General features: G+C 48.2%; 1 protein-coding gene and 1 pseudogene across 3 annotated transcripts in view; one reads left to right on the top strand and one right to left on the bottom strand.

Moving 5' to 3' along the window:
* The window catches only part of LOC131482938 (signal peptidase complex subunit 2-like), a 37,322-nt pseudogene extending 31,301 nt beyond the window's left edge, over window positions 1-6,021 (bottom strand).
* LOC101517302 (kinesin-like protein KIF9) overlaps window positions 5,838-18,337 on the top strand; it is a 29,306-nt gene continuing 16,806 nt past the window's right edge. For 2 of the 3 annotated variants that reach the window (XM_004581333.4, XM_058679032.1), the window contains exons 1-5: window positions 5,838-6,228; window positions 8,910-9,007; window positions 10,246-10,411; window positions 11,969-12,075; window positions 14,038-14,262. In XM_004581333.4, coding sequence (XP_004581390.2) covers window positions 8,915-9,007; window positions 10,246-10,411; window positions 11,969-12,075; window positions 14,038-14,262 — 591 coding nt within the window. In that variant the 5' untranslated portion in view covers window positions 5,838-6,228; window positions 8,910-8,914. The remainder of the gene's footprint in view (window positions 6,229-8,909; window positions 9,008-10,245; window positions 10,412-11,968; window positions 12,076-14,037; window positions 14,263-18,337) is intronic. The other variant, XM_058679033.1, reaches the window with a different exon arrangement.

Genomic DNA, 18,337 nt, shown 5'->3' with positions numbered 1-18,337 from the left:
GAGTCTTTCAGAAATCAGATGGATTTTGGGAGGAAAAGAGATTAGTCAAAAGAGGTTTTCTAAGTAGGGAATACAAGAGAAGCTAATAGATTACCATTAAGTTTAAAAAGCAGTTGTGTTTGATCCTAGGTAAGAAGCTGTAAGGATCAGTGTTCAAACAGTGACGCAATCTGCTCCTACAAGTCTTGTGGAATGACTTCACATCTGAGGAGTAACTGCAACTGAACAAAGCTGTAATCAATGCACTAAAGAAACACACAATCTAGGTTAGTGGATTAGGATCCCTGAGGATGTCTGCATTCCATATCAGGTTGCCTGGGATTGCATGTCCCTCCAATTCTGATCCTGTTTCCTGCTAATGAGTTTAGGAGGCGACAGACGATGGGTCAAGCACTTGGTTCCTTGCCACTCGTGCTGGAGATCTGGATGGTCTCCAACAAGAACGACTGCAGCCATTTGGGAGTAAAAACGCAGATGGAAGCTCATTCCTTCCCTCTCTGTGCCACCACCTCTGCCACCCCCACTGCTTTCTGTAATTTGCCCTTTCAAATAAACAAATATGAACAAAAAAACACAATTATGGAAGGAATACTAATAAATGACAGATTTCAAAATAAAAAAAAAATGGAGATAAAAAGGTCTAAAAGTAAAGTAAATAAAATGTGAAGTCTCTATTTTCCTATGAGTAGGGAAGAGTTGTACTAAGATAATCCTACTCTCCAGTGATGTAACACAGAGCAGTTCAGAAAATGGTCCACTTTGCTGAGTGGTTCCAAGAGAAGCAGTGTGGGCATCCTTCTTACAAAGAAAGCTGAAGGCAACGTTTTTGTTCCCTTTCTCAAAGAACCATGGCTTAGGAAACTGACCTAGCCAGATCTGAGGACTTTTCTCCACTGTGAGTTCGCTGGTGGTAATTGAAAGTGGAACACTGACTAAAAGCTTTGGCACACTCAATACATTCAGAGGGTTTCTCTCCAGTGTGAAGCCTCTGGTGAATAATAAGCTGTGAGTTGTCACTAAATGCTTTCCCACAATCAGTGCATTTATAGGGCTTTTTCCCAGTATGAGTTCTCTGATGTAACTGTAAGCTCTGATGAAGCTGGAACTGTAACTGAAGACCTTCCCACACTCATTGCATGCATATGGCTTCTCACCGGTGTGAATTCTCTGGTGTATGATGAGATGAGAGTTATGATTAAAGGATTTTCCACACTCCTTGCACTTATAGGGCTTTTCCCCTGAATGAAGTCTTTGGTGCTAAATAAGACATTTACTCAGACCGAATGCCTTACTACACTCACCACATTCAAATGCTTTTTCTCCAGTATGAATCCGCTCATGGTCAAAAAGTTGAGAGATCTGACTGAAGGCTTTGCCACATTCACTATATTTGTATGGTTTATCCCCAGTGTGGAGGCTCTGATGGCGAGTAAGACATTTACTCTGGCTGAAGGTCTTGCCACACTCATTACGTGCATAAGGCTTCTCCCCACTGTGGATTATTTGATGGTCAGTAAGATTTCTATTGGAACAAAAAGCCTTCCCACACTCATTGCTCTTGTAAGGTTTCTTACCAGTGTGAAGAACCTGATGTCTCAAAAGACTTTTACTACGACCAAAAGTTGCTCCACACTCCTTGCATTCATAAGGTTTCTCCCCTGTATGGGTCCTCTAATGATCCAAGAGTTTGGAACTCTGGTTAAAAGTTTTTCCACATTGATTACATTTACAAGGTTTCCTCCCACTGTGGAGTCTCCAGTGTTGAACGAGATGGGAGCTGTGCCGATAGGTCTTGCCACACTCTCTGCATTCATAAGGCTTTTCCCCTGTGTGGGTTCTGAGGTGAACAGTAAGCTAGAGGTCTGCTGGAAGGTCTTCCCACACGCATTACACTCATAGGGCTTCTCTCCAGTGTGGATTCTCTGGTGGCCAAGGAGGTGGGAATACCAACTGAAAACTGCCACATTTACCACATGGATAGAACTTCTGGTCCTTCATGGCTACCCCAGCCATGTATTGGCAGTGAAAACCTGGGCAAACAGAGACTCTAAATTGGACCATGTCAGCCAGTGGATTCTGGAGAGATTTCAGCGTGCTTGGAATGGCGAGACTGGCAGCAATTCAGAACTGCTGAACTATCAAAACCACTTGAGCAGTGCCTTGGAGTATGCCCCACGTCGGGGACCTGGGATGGGTGAGAGGCTGGGTGGGGCTTCTCCCTTTATCTCTCCCCCTACCCCAGATACAGAAATAATAATAATGTGGAAACAATGGTCTTACCCACTTTCCTGTAGCCCTTGACCCTCTGTGCCCTAATAAACTATGTAAAGATTATCAAAATAAAATCATTACAAAAAAGGGAAACAAACCAGGTGTTCAGGTAGGTTTTCATATTTAATGGCATGAAGCTATTTAGTAGATTGGCATTCTCTTAAAATTTAAGTTATAAATATATCTCCTTTTTGGGAACACTTGGCAATTTTAGAAATATCCTTAAACTACAAACACTGACACTAGGAACAGCCCAAAAAAATCTACAGCAAACATGATACTACATGTGGTAAAGACAGAAAGAAGAAGAAAAAATTACCACCAGTAGACTCGGGAAGAACCACACAATGTCAACCTTGCCCATTGGATTAAGGCAAGAAAACTGAAAAACGCAGAAAGTTGTCAGGAAAGAACAGCTAATATTGCTGCTAACATTTATGGAAAAAAAAAAAAAGTTACAATCAACTCCTAGATGGTTAGACCCAGCGCAGCAAAGCAGGCTGAAGGTACAATCAGCGATGTTCCAATACAGCTAATCAGAAACCAACATGCTCAATACCTCGGGATCACAGTTTTCAACAGAACGGTAGATTTTTGCACATAGTACCGTGAAAGTCATGTGTATTTCATTATAAATCGCTTCCTTACAACAGAACGGTTAAAGAGCAACAGCAAAATGCGCCCCCACACGTGCCGTCGCGTGCCGATTTAGGCGCCGGAGGATGCTTTCCCTTGCTTCCACTTACCCCGGGATCCTAACGGTCTCGAACCCACACGCTTCATTTGCGTTCCTGACAGGAATCGCCTCAGTGAGCCACGAGGCTGCGGCTGACAGGATTCCCGGCCAGACCACCCTCCCCGGGGCGCAGCCTCCAGCCGGTCGGGCCGCAGAGCCGGCCTCCACCGAGGGTCTCCGCAGCCCCTCAGCAGTGTGGCCCCAGCGCCCGGCGCCCCGAGTCAGCTCCCTCAGGCGCCCCCGAAGCGGCTCCCTCACGCGCGCCCCCCGCCGCACGGCCAATCAGGGGCGCGCGTGCGCGTCGCCGCCCCGGCCCTCCGCGGGCTCTCTAGGATTGTGGGCGGGCCAACGTCTCGGTTTCTCCAGCTTGGCTTCATGTGTTCTCCCCATTGTCCTCCCCTTGTGCCTTCAGGGACTGTCCAGCAGGGCCTCCATGGGGAGGAAAGGAATCCAAAGCAAAGGGTCAGTATAAAAATGGGAAGCCAGAAAACATCAAACTCTGGAACAGGAAGAGATATTCCTCAGCAAAGCCATGAACCCATGCCAGGCAGTGAGGATGGGGAATCCCTTTGTAATGAAATGTTCCAGGCAGAGGCACGCGTTTGCCAAGTGTTCGCCGGAGTGTCAGGCCCTACACAACAGCCTTTCCCAAAACTCACACCCGGTTACCCACTCCAGCGGATGGAGCCACGGCTTTCTGGGGGGATATTCCTGCTGTCCACCTACAGCCGCATCTGCCAATCCCTGACCCCCACATTCCCTAGCTGCCTACTCCAAGGCCATAAAAGATGCCTCTTGCATTTGTTCTCTTTTTTCCTCCTGCTCTCTGTCTCTTTCTCTCTCTGCTCTGCTTCCTTTCGGCTCTCTGCTCTGCTCTCACCTTCTCCCTGGCCCACGCTACCACCCTCGCTGAAGTAAAGGCCTCTTGTGTGTGTCCGGCGTCTTGGGTTTCTAGAAAAAAGCTAGCAAGTAGAGCTTTCCACAATGAACAGCCATGTCTAAAACAGCCACTACTTCCTCACCCTCCTTCTTTCTTGCTTCACAAGCCAAACCGGTTTGCACAAGTGCCTGCAGTGGCACGGCTAGTCAGATCCACCTCCATGTGCCTACGGCACTTGTGAACACAAGTAAATCAAATCCAAACCACTGCATGCTCTGGCCCAGGGCCCTCATCCAATCCAAGCTGCCTCATATTCTGCCTGTTACCTCCTGAGAGGTATAAGCCGAGGAAGAAGTCAAACTGCCTCTGAAAGACCCAGGGTTCCACTTTCCCCAACAGACTACTGGCTCTGGGCTCCGCTCTGCATTCCTGGTCTCCAGTGACTCAGACAGCTTTGGTGCTCCTTGTTTGCACAACAACTTCACTGTGTGCGTTCTCCTCAGATCCTTTCTGTATTTCTGTACTGAAGGAAGCCAAGAACCAGGTAACACTCTCCCAACATGACACAACCACCGAGGCCAAGCCTTTTGATCTAGCCACTGTTTCCCTGCATTAATTCTCTCCTGTCCCACCTCCCTGTAGAGGAAGAGTGGGAGATACCCTGGCTCTAAGCCGGGATTCTGGATGCTGTGGGTTGGGAGGTCAGATGGGCTCAAGGACAAGGTCTCAAGAAAACTAAAATCCATGTCCACACTGGGCAGTGGGGGCTCTTCAGGCGCTCCTCAGCTCCCTGCAGACTAGTACTGGCAGTTACTATTTCAAATCTCAGCGCTGAGTGGAAGATGCTAAATTTGTTCCATCTGTCAGCTGGAAGGAAGTACCTGAAGAGGCTGATTTCCTTCCTGCAATTCCTCCTCACAGGTAGAATGAGACCAGGTAGGAGAAGAGCTCCTGCAGCCCCATCGCCAGGCCCCAAATTAACCCCTTAGTGAATCATACAAACGATTCACAGTTGGCCTCGCTGTAGAGCAAGGGAAAAGGAAACAGAATCCCTCAAGCTAAGGACAGTTGGTATCAAAGGACCTCATGCTCACAAGGTCACACATAGCCTCGCCAAGGAGAGTGAGATAAAAGAAACATGAGCAAATCAAATGACAAATACGAGTAAAGGGAAATAAACACAACCTCAATATGGGTATTTCAAAAAGTGTGTGGATGCATGGATATTGTGCATAGTGTATTGTCAGTGCTTGGGACATCCATATCACATACTGGAGTTCCTGTTCAAGTCCCTGCTGCTCTGCTTCCAAATCCAGCCTCCTGCTAATGCATCCTAGCAGGCAGCGGATGATGGTTCAAGTGCTCAGATCCCTGTCACCAGTTTGCAAGAGCTCTAGCCCCAGCCTGGTAGCCCTGGGCATTGTGAGCGTCTGAAGTGAAGTAACAGATGAGTGAGCTCTCTTGTATACACTTACACCCCTATCCTGATGGCCTGTTCTTAGGATCTTACACAATGCCTGGCGGTGCCAGCAAAAGGTGAGATCGGCAACTGTCCATAGACGGACGGTACGTAAGTCCCTTCTTTCCTCTCTGCGACTGCCCAGCCAGCAGTCTGAAAGACTGAAAGGCTGCCCCTCTTCCTCGTCCCCTCTCACCGGCCGGTCACCGTCCTATCCGTGTCCCTTGCCCTTTTGCTTCCCTGCCCCTCAGCGCTCAGGGCCGAGCCCGCGGTACCCTGAGGGTACACCTTGTCCAGGCGCCACAGTCGCAGTTCAGCAACTCGGACGCTCGGGCGGCTCCGCGCGGGCCTCGGTTTGGGACAAGCAGCTGCTGTGGGATTCAGAGATTAGTCGGTTTTCTCCTGGCCCAGACCCGGCGGACTGACTTTCCGCCACTCCCAGGAGTTCCCGGAAGCAGCTGGTTGCCATGGTGACTGTGTACACAGCTAGGCCGCCGCACCTGCCGACTCCCGGTCTTTTGCCAGGCTTAGGTCGCTGCCGAAGCTGCCCTGCGAGCTGTGCGCGGGCGGTGGAAGGGAGTGGAAGGGAGAAGGTTGCACGATGTCGACCGGGCGGCGGCAACGGCTGGGGTTCGAAAACCGCTCTCTCAGGGAAACCTCTACTGGATCGCTCATTTGCAAAACCTGGCACAGAAGGTCTCACAGGCGGCTACTCCATCCTTGACGGCGACTAGAAGTCTTCGGGGTTAATATTCTCAGGGCCCACGAGGGGTCCCACTTAGCCCCAGAGGCTGTGAGGTGGAGAGCACCTTTTCTGCGCTGGCGACTTCTCCAACTGGACGGGGCTTCGGGATTGCAGCTCCAAGCTTTTCGCCCTTACAGGTGAGACAAACCTTCCAGAGAGGAGACAGGAGGAGTGGCTTACAAGAACCCTAGGCACTCTGGCTTCATACAAGGGTCCTGCACGTTGGGTAGGCAAAAACAAGCTGGCTTATTGTGGATCCCAGGCTGGGTGAGGTTCGATCCTGAGTTTTGGACTCGGACAGTGAAGCTGCTGTCACTATGAGGGCTGTCACTATGGGGCTGCTGTCATTTTAATCAAAGGAGAAACCCGCGGGGCTCTCAATGTGCAGGGGTGTCTCATGGCCACTCAGATTCACTTTGTTGTACTAGAAAAAAAAAAAAGTAAGGATGGGATCCAGAAAGAGGGAGCACATCTCGCAAGGCTCTGGGAAAGTGTCACTAAAAGGGAAGGTAGGACGAGCACTTCTTGCAGCTGGCAGGACTGTGAGCTCAGGGCTGGAAATGGCATGGAGGGAGGGAGTGACATCATACACCCCTTGCGACTCTCTCAGTAGTGACCAAGGTTGGACACATACGTGGAAGTTCAACCGTGCTCCGACTTCCAACCATGCCCATCATCACCACCAGCCACCACTGCTTAAGCACCTGCTCTGGGCTGGACACTGTCCTGGACCTTGTGATGAAAGACCCCCGAAACGGGTGTCTTCCCTCTTGAGAGGCCCCTTCCAAGGAACAACGAGTCCACTCGTGCGGATGCAAACAGCAAGAGGTTTATTCAGATACACAGGTACCTGGGGCGACAAAGTCTCTCGAAGGACTTGCGCGCCCTAGGTTGGGGTCTAGGGGTTTTTATACGGTCCAGGAGCAAAAAGCGCGGTTACAGAAGCGAGAAGCATAGTTACAGGATCCTGATTGGTGGATTTACATGTGGCCAGGGTCATGGTGAAGGCAACTTTATTTTAGTACCGGGAATTTTCAACAATGACTAAATTAGCCTTGAGTTGGTTCCCTATCTTTGATAACAGCTGAATTGGCGCTGAGTTAGCTCTCTTTCCTAATATTTCTTCCTTATTTGGGGGCCAGATGTTTGACCACAGATGTGAGGTAAGCTTGTCCTGTCCTTGTCCGCTTCCTTCCCAGAGATCCTGCTATTCTTAGTTCTAAGCCTTGCAAAATGGCGTTTCCGCTGCTAAAGCTCATGGTTTTTGGTGGGGGTCTTTCAGTGGGGGGACTCAAAAAGGAGAAAAGACATGGCCCTTGCCCTCCAGCACCTTGTAATTTATTTCGGGAGCTGAAACCCACTCACATGAAGCGGCATAAGAACACTAAACGGAAGTACTTCAGTAAGTGCAGGTGCCTGGGTATTGAGGGGCCTCGGAGCAGCAGGCTGGTGGGAAGGTGTGGTTCGTGTAGAAAGCTTCCCTCCTGTGGTGTGTGTGGCTCCTGGCATGTGCATGCAGAGGGCTGTGGGGAGCACAAGGGTGACCCTAGGGGCAAGTGCATATGCATGTCTGTGAATGGCATGGGGAAAGGCCGGGGCCCTGGGGAGGTGCTGGAAGCCGGCCTGTGCTACAGTCTTGCTGTGTGTTGTCTGAGGCCTGGAAACCTGCTCTCAGAGCTCCCTAGCTTCTTCCTGGTCCCAGTCAAAGGACAACCTGAGGATGCTGTCTCATCTCTCCCGGGCAGCAGGCTGGGCCCCTGGGAATGCCATGCCAGTGTCCCTCAGAGCTTTCCAAACAGAACACTTGAGTCAAAACTCACCTCCCAACAGCCAAGATCAAAGTGAATGTAGGGTTGAGATGTTCCCCATTTGGAATTTGTGGCGGAACTAATTGTAGCATTTTATTTCCACAGTTGAACTTAACAGAAAAAAATAATGGGACTTAAGGTAGACATGCCATTTCCTTGCTCATCCCAGTACCTTTTAGGTGTATTCGCTAAAACCCAGATGTCTAAGGGATCTCATTGTAGCTAGGGGAAGACTTGCAAATAACCTAAGATGTGTAGGAAGGATATACACATACTCTAGGTCTCTCCTAATACTTTGGGCTGTCCTCCACTGCTTTCCCAGTCCACAGACAGGGAGCTGGATGGGGGAAGTAGATCAGCTAGGATTAGAACTATCATCCATATGGGATGCCAGTGCTACCAGGTGAAGAATTAGCTTGCTGTGTCACCAATCCTAAGAGGGCAAAAATTTAATTTAACCAAGACTAGGAATGGGGTATGTGGGTATAGGTTAGAGTAGAGTGAGGTCCCCATGATTGAATCCTGGCGGCTTTATGGGAGACCACACACACGAACACACACACACACTTGCTATGTGATGCTCTGGACCTCCTTGAAATCTACCAACAAGAAAGTCATCATCACTGGAGCCTACCTGATGTGCTCCTGGTGTTGAAGAATGAACCTCCAGAACCACAAGCTAAAAACAAACAGGCAAAAAAAAAAAAAAAAAAAAAAACACTTTTCCTTTATAAAGTTAAGTTGCCTTGGGTATTTCGTTATAGTAATGAAAAACAAATACAGAAAGCATTTTTTTCGCCTTGTAGCTTGGTCTCATGCTGTCACTGGTAGCACACTGATCGTTGAACAGTGTCTTAGGCAGAGCGCTGATGTAGTGAGGGGCAGGAAAGGAAGACAGGCCCTCCGAGGGCTCTTCCTGATCTCATTAACGAATGACTCCTCCCCCTCCCCCACCCCTTTGCCAGTTACTATCTTATGATGACTACTGAAAGTCTCATTGTTCTCTCCAGCTAAAATGGACACCAGGAAAAAAGTTCATGCGTTTGTGCGTGTCAAGCCCACTGACGACTTTGCTCATGAGATGATCACATATGGAGATGACAACAAAGTAAGTGCCGTGTGTTTGCTTTCCCCTGTGATGGGCATCTTATCTACCGCCTGGCAGGTGCGTTGCCCAGGAGTTGCATGAGAAGCGAAGGAGTTGGGACTTGAATCAGCACTCTCATTTGGTATGCGAGCATCCCAAGCATCCACTTCACCTGCACCACAAGTACTAACATCTTAAGTTGATTCAGGTTAAACCTACCCAATAATGGGACAAACTGACATAAGAACTGGAAAGGTTTATCAGCACCTGTAGCCTCAGCACTTTCCTGAGCATCCTCTTGAAGCCCCAGGCAGGTGCTGGTCAGCAAGAGAATGTGAGATGTTTTCATTTAGCAAACACTTATGACATGAGACATTGTTTAAAGGAAGAACTCCAGGGCAAAGTGCTGAGGCCTGGAAGGTCCCAGGATGCAGCAGAGAGGTCCAGTGCAGCCCTGTGAAATGTGCCAGCCTGGACACTGTTTCAGGGGACACAGACACACAGGGCATCTAAGGAGTAAATGGACCACACTTGTCTTTCTCAGTCTTTGTGTGTCCGAGGCTCAGCCACTAGATTAGAGCAGCCAGTGCAACACCTCGGTGAGAGCTTGTTTACATCAAAGTCTCCTCCTGGATGCTTAGAATCTGACGAATATTGACTTTACCCAGTTATGTCGCTAAGCCAGCTGCTGCCACAGCTGCCAGGGAACACGTGTGTAAGGATCTGCTGGTCATCATTTACTCTGATGCCAGCCAGTGTCTCTGGGAAGTTTAGGGTCTTTTCTGTGGCTCACACTGGCCACAGCGTGCGAGGCAGGAGCCCACAACAATGCAGAGCTGAAGGCAGCCTCACACCGGTGAGCAGAGGATGGGACTCTCCCCCAGACCTGCCACCAAGCTCACAGCTCCCTATGGCCTAATTCAGGACATCCAATGAGCTTGTCTAATTTAACTCTTGCTTAGTAAGAACAGGGCACGTTTGCTCGACCTCATATCCTAGATGGGGGAACCAAGACACAGTATATTCTAAACTGTGTTGAGGAGTACAGAAACCAGTGGGTGCCCCGGGCTCTTGGCCTGTCCACTATTGAAGATCGTGAGGCCTCCGTGCCTGAACTCCCATTTCCAATCCAAGAAAATTTATCCCAATCATTAGTCCATATGAGGGACTCAAGTTCACTGTTATCTTTTTAGAGGGTAGTAATTTTTTTTTTTTTGCACAAATTTCACAACACAAATAACCTTCTCTGTTTTTCCTAGAGTATTGATATTCACTTTAAGAAAGATACACGGAGAGGGATTGTCAATAACCAACAGACAGACTGGTCATTCAAGCTGGACGGAGTTCTCCATGACGCCTCCCAGGACTTGGTTTATGAAACAGTTGCACAGGAAGTGGTTTCTCAGGCCCTCGATGGCTACAATGGTAACTTGCTTAACTTAACTGTTGCCTTACCAGGAATCCTTCCCTGAGGAAGAGAGGCAAGGACTTTATGGTGACTAAAATACAATAAAGCCTCACTTATTTCTTAGCATCTGTATGCTTCTTTTTGTCTTCCAATGCCGTAGGCTTTGGTGACACAGTGGGCATAATGGGAGCCCATGTTATCTGGGGTCCTGATCTCCAAGAAAGACTGAAAGCCCAATCGAAGATTTCTTTGTAATGAGTTTGGTGGAGATCATTTTTTTCCCCTCTCAGCTACCTGCCGGGAGCTGTTGCTGTCCTACAACATTATCGACGTACTACTGTTCATGTTCTGTTGTAGTCTTTCCATTCCACCAAAAAGTTGACTAGAATTTGATGGGGTTTTTTAATCAATTAAAAGTAACTTTTGAAGTTAATTAAAAGAAACTTTTTGGGGGAACTTTTATAGACTTATGCCACTTAAGATTGTTTTAAAATCTTAAAAAAAAAATCAAAAGCCTTAGGAAGAATACATTGCAGTTTGAAGGTTTTGCTGTGTGGTGGTTGCTAACTAGAATGTTCCGTGGCTTTGCATATTGTAGATTTTCTACTCAAGTCTGTTGAGTGTGGGTGTACTGCATGTTATCCGTAGAGTCTCACTGACCCGTGGATACTTCGGTCGGTTTTCATGATGCTCTGAGGAGGTGGAGAGAGGAAGTATGGTTCAGGGAAGTTTAAAGTGTCGGAACCACAGATGGACTATGAGCCAGTAGAAGTACCTCAGCAGGAAGTGACTCTTTCCTGCAGAGTTTCTTGGGCTACTAGATACTGTTTGTGGTTCCAACTCAAATGCTAAATCCTGGTCTCTCATGTCAAACCCACTACCAATCCCAGGCATGAGAGCCAACGTGACTTCCACAGCCCACCGTGGCCACAGCTGGTCTGCTGTGTGAATGCCCAGAGGCAGCTTTGGGGATGGGGTCTGGCTCAGACCAGTCAAACCAGGAGGAAGAAGAGGAAGACCCCAGGGTGACTGAATGATTCCCAAGCCTGGTGGGGACATTGCAAGAGTAAAAGGAAGCCTTACAGGGTAGGCAGTGGGACCAGACCATGGCATGACCATAATGGTCCATTTCTGGACCAGGAGTCCTCTTTGCTTGTCTGCAGGGAATTCTCCCGGAGGACAGGAAACGTCCTTCCTGCTCCATCTCTCCCAAGAAAGCCTTTGCCTCTGGAGACAAGGTGATGTCTCTAGCCAACTTTGAGACCCTGGCAGTGGATGGCCTTGATAAAAAAAAAACGGCTCCTTCCTCATCCTATTAGGAAGCATTCCAGTTCCTGTGTTCCCTGAGAGTCCACAGTGAAGGGGGCAGTCAAATACTCCATGGCCCAGACTTAGGGCAGATTCTGTTTCTGCGTTGCAAATGTCCCAGCTCTCCTGTCCACCCACCACCCTCCATAGAAGCACTCCTGTTCTGCTGGACCCTTGCTGACCTCAGACTTGCTAGGAAAAGAGAGAACTGTCTTTGTAGCTATTTTCCTGGATGTCACTAAAACATGTTTTTGCAATGTTTGCAGGCACCATCATCTGTTACGGGCAGACGGGAGCTGGCAAGACATACACCATGACGGGGGCAACTGAGAATTACAAGCACCGGGGGATCCTCCCTCGTGCCCTGCAGCAGGTAGGGAGGGATGCCATACAGATGTCCCGTTTCTGCCACAGATGCTGCTAAAACAGTAACATCCGGTCCTCAGCAGGATTGCAGCGAAGCTGGTACCAGAGTTGGGAGACATAGGACCAGAGGTGGAGTTAAAGACATCAGCAAGCAGGGTTTCACACTCTCCCACACCCACCCTGAGCCTGTGTCCTGCTTCATCAAAGAGCCCTGCTGGTTTGTGATCCTGCAATTAAGGATGGGACGATCTAATTTTGCCGCTGGGCTTTTTAAAAGTTTTTTAAAAGTTATTTTTTTGAAAGATTTATTTATTTTATTGGAAAGGCAAATGTACAGAGAAGAAGAGAGAGAGGAAGATCTTCCATCTGATGATTCACTCCCCAAGTGACCACAACGGCCGGTGTTGCGCCGATCCAGAACCAGGAACCCGGAACCTCCTCCAGGTCTCCCACATAGGTGCAGGGTCCCAAGGCTTTGGTCCGTCTTCGACTGCTTTCCCAGGCCACCAGCAGGGAGCTGGATGGGAAGTGGAGCTGCCAGGATTAGAACTGGAGCCTATATGGGATCCCGGGGCGTTCAAGGCGAGGACTTTAGCCGCTAGGCCATGCCGCCGGGCCCAAAAGTTGTTTATTTTTATTAGCTTGAAAGTCAGAATGAGAACAAGAGAAAGAAAGAAATGGTTATCTTCCATCTGCTATTTGCCATCTCCCCAAATTCCCACAGCTGCTGGTACTGGGGTAGGCCAAAGCCAGGAAGAGCCTGTAACTCCATGTAGATCTGCTACGCACTGGCATGTAATTGATCTGTCATCTGTTGCCTCCCAGGGTGCACTCCGAGTAGGAAGCTGGACTGGAAGTGAAGCAAGAACGCGAAAGGTTCAGTACAGGCTCAGGTGTCCCAAGCAGTGGCTCCACAACTGTGCCAGAGGCCTGCCGTGCTGTTCCTGGTTCCAACAAAAGGAATATGAACCCTGGCCTATTGCTATGATTGGGCTGCTCTGGTTTCTTTCACCATCCCAGCCCCTGAAGGAACCAAGACAAGAAGCAGGGAGGGACTAGACCATTCAGGACTGTGTCGGCCTTGGGGTTCTAAAAGTACAACTGGGGTATGGTAGAAGGGCCTGACTTTGGCGCCACCTGGTGTGGGTTCTGAGAGTACCCTGTGGGTGGATGTAGCATCCTTGATTTTGCAGCCCTGTCCTGTAAGAACAGGTCTGTACGCCATCCAGGCTCTGATTTTTGAAATGCAGTGTGAGTTTCTTACTCGGAGCACATTTCGGTTTAGTCACTAATCATCAGGAATGCTGGATCTGTATTTACACTCCACGCAGTTTAGCGTTGAGGAAAAATTTACATACTCAGGTTATTCCAAACATACCCAAAAAACTTAGCAATAACCGAGTTGTTCATTTTTAATCAAGATATAATTAAAGCAAATACAGTTTAAGTTTGAGTTCATTGGTGCTGGTAACCAACTGCCCCCAGTATCTGTGGCTTTTACAGCGGGAAAGTGGAACTCAGGGATTTTACAGCCCAACTCCCTTCTTGACAGATAAGAAAAGTAAGGTCCAGCAAATGGGGAAACGTGAGTCCAAAGATGCTTGCTTGCTAAGTAATTGGGAGAGGATGAACCACGGGGGGGATTAAGAGGGAGAGATTAAATAAAAGATGTGAAGGAAGCACTTCGATGGTGAGATCCCATGAATCTAGAGACTTTCACACTGCTCGTGTCTGTACTTCTTGGGATTTCACAGATGTTAGCCCGTCTGTGAAAAGAAGCTTCCAAAGACTATATGATGAAAATGAATGCCAACAATAATGCTAATAACACTAATAATAACAATACTAATAACTGCAACACCACCTAGACTGCGGATGCCTGTAGGAGAACAACCATCTTACGCTTCCCGAATTTCCCTCTCCCAACGCCAGCTGGTCCGTCCTGACTGCTGTCCAATCTTTGGTCTAGGTGTTCAGGATGATCAAAGAGCGCCCCACACACGCCATCACTGTGCGTGTCTCCTACCTGGAAATCTATAACGAGAGCCTGTTTGACCTCCTGTCCACCCTGCCGTACGTGGGACCTTCCATCACACCAATGACCATCGTCGAAAAGCCCCAAGGAGTCTTCGTGAAGGGCTTGTCTGTGCACCTCACCAGTCAGGAGGAGGATGCCTTCAGTCTGCTTTTTGAGGTGAGGTCACCAAGTTTCAGGGACCCTCTGCTTCCTCTCCCTCCCTCCTGCCCTGTTGGCTTTTTTGTTTTCTTTGATAATCAGAATGTAAATGCTAATATATGCTCATCTGGCAAGTTTAGGTAGTGCTGAGAAAAAGTAGGACCAAAAAAGAATTCAATCTCTCTCTCTCGCTCTCTCTCTTTTTACATAAGACAGCACCGATGTATACTTTAGTTTGTCTTCTTCCAATCTTCTTTCATGTGCATTTTTTCTATATAGGATTGGAATCATTCTTTTGCTCCCATCTGCAGTTCACATTAAATCATGAGAACCTGTAATATAGAAAAATAAGGATGAACAGCCACAGTACATAAAGGATATGCTGTTTTCTTCAAAACCATTTTATACTGGAACTCACACATGGCTGGTGGAAATGTAAGCTAATGTCAGCACTTTCTTAAAACATTACCACCTAGCGATGGCTCTGGTGATCCACCCAGGAGGCATCATGAAGGACAACAGTGTGCACAAAGCCTTGACTGCTCTGTTCTGAACAGCCAAGGACAGGAGAACATCCATAACACCTGTCAACCACCGCATGGGTGAGCACAGGCGGGTCCACCCAGGTGATGCAAGGGAGTCAGGTACCGATACATGCTCCTTGGCGAATAACCCTGAAAACACACAAATGAAGCAATGCAGTCCCAGAAGTACACGTGTGGATGATTCTCCTGCATGGAGAACCCGAGCAGATCAGTTGCTTGGGGAAGGGAGCCCGCAGGGGGCTGAACCGGGTGATGCACCATTTCTGAAACAAGGACATGCTGGTGAGGGCACCGTTCTGTAAGGTGGTTAGAAATCATTGAACTGGACACTGAAAACAGATTGAAGGTGCTTGGATTATGCATTAATAAAACAATATCATTTAAAGTCATGCATAAGAGGACTTCAGAAGTGCCCGAAAAATAGAATTAAAGTTTATTGTGGTGTAGAAAATCTTGAAAACCATGCTAAGTTTTGGCATGATATATGTATTCCATGAACATTTTTTAAGAAACCAGTATGTCTGTCCTCAGAGGTGATTGTTGCCTGATCCTTGTGTTTATAGTGAAAAGCAGACCCCTTCATCTCCCACAAATGGCCACAGGGGAGCATCCTTGTCTTGCTACTCCTCACGGTTCACCGTGGACAGTGATGCTTGCTGTACGTTTTCTGTGACTTAAGGATGGTTAAAGAAGACCCAAGTGGGCCTGGTACAATAGCCTAGCAGCTGAGGTCCTCGCCTTGAACGCCCCGGGATCCCATATAGGTGCCAGTTCATGTCCTGGCAGCCCCGCTTCCCATCCAGCTCCCTGCTTGTGGCCTGGGAAAGCAGTAGTGGAGGATGGGCCGAAGCCTTGGGACCCTGCACCCGCGTGGGAGACCTGGAAGAGCTCCGGACTCCGGGCTTCGGATCAGCACAGCTCCAGCCATTGAGGCTGCTTGGGAAGTGAATCAATGGACAGAAGATCTTCCTCTGTGTTTTGCTTCCTCTCTGTATATCTGACTTTCAATAAAAGTAAAATAAATCTCAAAAAAAAAGGACATCCAAACCTGTGATGAGCTCTTACTATAAATACTCATATTAATTCTATCAGAATTAGCCACTGTGCTGACTTGGTTTTTATAGGTTTACCACCTGTTTACCTGAATTTTCAAAATTCTTTTTTTTGGAAGATTTATTTTATTTTTATTGGAAAGTCAGACATACAAGAGAGGAAGCGAAACACAGAGGAAGATCTTCCATCTGCTGATTCACTCCCCAAGCGGCCCCAATGACCAGAGCTGAGTTGATCTGAAGTCAGGAGCCAGGAGCTTCCTCCAGGTCTCCCACGCGGGTGCAGGGTCCCAAAGCCTCGGGCCATCCTCTATTGCTTTCCCAGGCCACAAGCAGGGAGCTGGAAGGGAAGCGGGGCTGCTCGAATTAGAACCGGAGCCCATTGGGATCATGGCACATGCAAGGTGAGGACTTTAGCCACTGGACTAGTGTGCCAGGCCCGAATTTTTTTCAATTCTTAAAAAAAAAATTGTGTAGAAGATGTCGTGTGGAATTAAACTGTGTCATTTTTGCTTGCTTTTTATGTGAATTTCAACCTTATTCATACCATACTTTTTTTTTTCATTTCATCATTATAGTCCATTGTGGAAAGTATTACAATGTGGCTTTCTGTTCTACTTCTGAAGGCATTTGGGTTTTCCCAGTTTGGAGACCCTGCAGACAATGCCACATGAATTTATATTAAGCTTTTTCTAGTGTCAACTGTTTTTAATCATACACTCCCATGCCGAACTGTCAGACTTTTCGTTACTCTGCCTTTAAAACTTTCACCAATCTGGATAGCATATAGTGCTTCCCACTATGATCTAGACAGAGATGGAGAGAGATCTTCCATCCAGGGTTTCACTCCCCAAATATCTGCGACAGCTGGGGCTGGGCCAGACTGAGACCAGGAGCCAGGAACTCAGCAGGTTTCCCTGTGGGTGGCAAGGACCCAAGAACTGGGATCTTCATCTGCTGCCTCCCAGACATGTTGGCAGAATGCTGAATTAGAACCAAAGGCAGGATTCTGTCCTGGGCACTTGATATTGGATGTTAGTGTCCCAAGCAGCAACTTAACCCACTGCAGCTATAACATCTGTCCCTGTTGGGCATCTTCGACCTTGGGCTTGCTAACCACCATTATAGGAAATTCTGCACCTGCCCTGTCTCCAGTATCTTCTTCTCCTGGTCTCTTGCTCATCTCCTGAACTCTTCTGAACTCTCCTGTTTCTCTAACCCACTTTTCCATTTTCCCTATGACTTTTTCCCTCTATTATTCATTGTAAATTCCTTCCTGTGATCTTATGTGAATTCATTCATTCTATCTTCTTTGTGTCTCACCTGCTGGAAATCACATCAACTGGGTTAATAATTTTGGTAGTCTAGAAGTTCTGTTTACTTCTTTTAAAGAAGAAAGGATTTACTTAATTGAAAGGCACATTTACAAAGAGAGAAGGAGAGAGAAAGAGATCTTCCTTCCACTGGATCACTCCCCAGATGGCCACAATGGCCTGATCCAACCTAGGCCAACGCCAGGAGCCAGGAGCCAGGAGCCAGGAGCTCCGTCTGAGTCTCCCACATGTGTGGCAGGAGCTCAAGCAGTGGAGCAACTTCCACTGCTTTTCTAGATGTGTTAGCAGAGAGCAGAGTCAAAAGCTGGGTCAGCCAAGACTCAAGCTGGTGCTTCTATGGGATGCCTGTGCTACAGGCAGTGGCTTCACCCACAGTACAACAAGGCCATCTTCTTAGTTTTTTTTTTTTTCACAAGTGCTAGAATTTGTAGTTTTCTGTTAAATAAAGATAACTTGAAGCTTCTTATTTAGATTTTTTTTTTAATGGGCACACATACATACATGGAAATGCCTGGGCCAGAATTGAGGACTTTCTTACAGCAACAGTGCCTACAGCAATACCGAGCCCGCCACCCACCCAACCCCGGGGGTCCCTCACGCCCGGACCCCGCAGCAGTGAGCCACACGGGAAGGGCAGGGGTCTGTGATCAGGGGGAGACGTTCCCAAGTTATGAATCTCAGAGTTCATAGAATTGATGCCGCACTGACCCTCCTCCCCTCCGTGGGAGGAGAGAAAAAGATGAAGGTTGAGAGTAGGAAGGAAGAAAAGAAAGAACAGAAAGTGTGATGTTGTTTGGGAGTGTTTGGCAGTTCTGTGTTGAGAAACTGGGGGAAGGTCCCCCCGCTGGGGCGGAAGCATTCCAAGCTCTGAGGGAGGAAGACAGACTTACCACCCGGAAGCAGCAATAGAGCGCTTGGACGAGCAGGGAGTCTGAAAGTGGACGGCTTGGGGGTGGGGACCAGTGGCTCCCAGTCTACCCCCACCCTTTAGAATATGAAACACAGAAGGAGGCTTCCTCTGTAATACGTCACTACCCAGAACACGAGGGGACATCTGGAGAGAGCTGCTCCACCACAGGTGGGCGCAGCTGCCCTCAGGGTACCGAGGGCCTTGGTTCTGGCCTTACAGTCCCCGGGTTCCTGCTTCCATCCCACAGCTGGT

The sequence above is a fragment of the Ochotona princeps genome, chromosome 21 (genome assembly GCF_030435755.1).
Source record: "Ochotona princeps isolate mOchPri1 chromosome 21, mOchPri1.hap1, whole genome shotgun sequence".
Taxonomy (NCBI): Eukaryota; Metazoa; Chordata; class Mammalia; order Lagomorpha; family Ochotonidae; genus Ochotona; species Ochotona princeps.
This window is presented reverse-complemented; position numbering and strand designations above follow the sequence as displayed.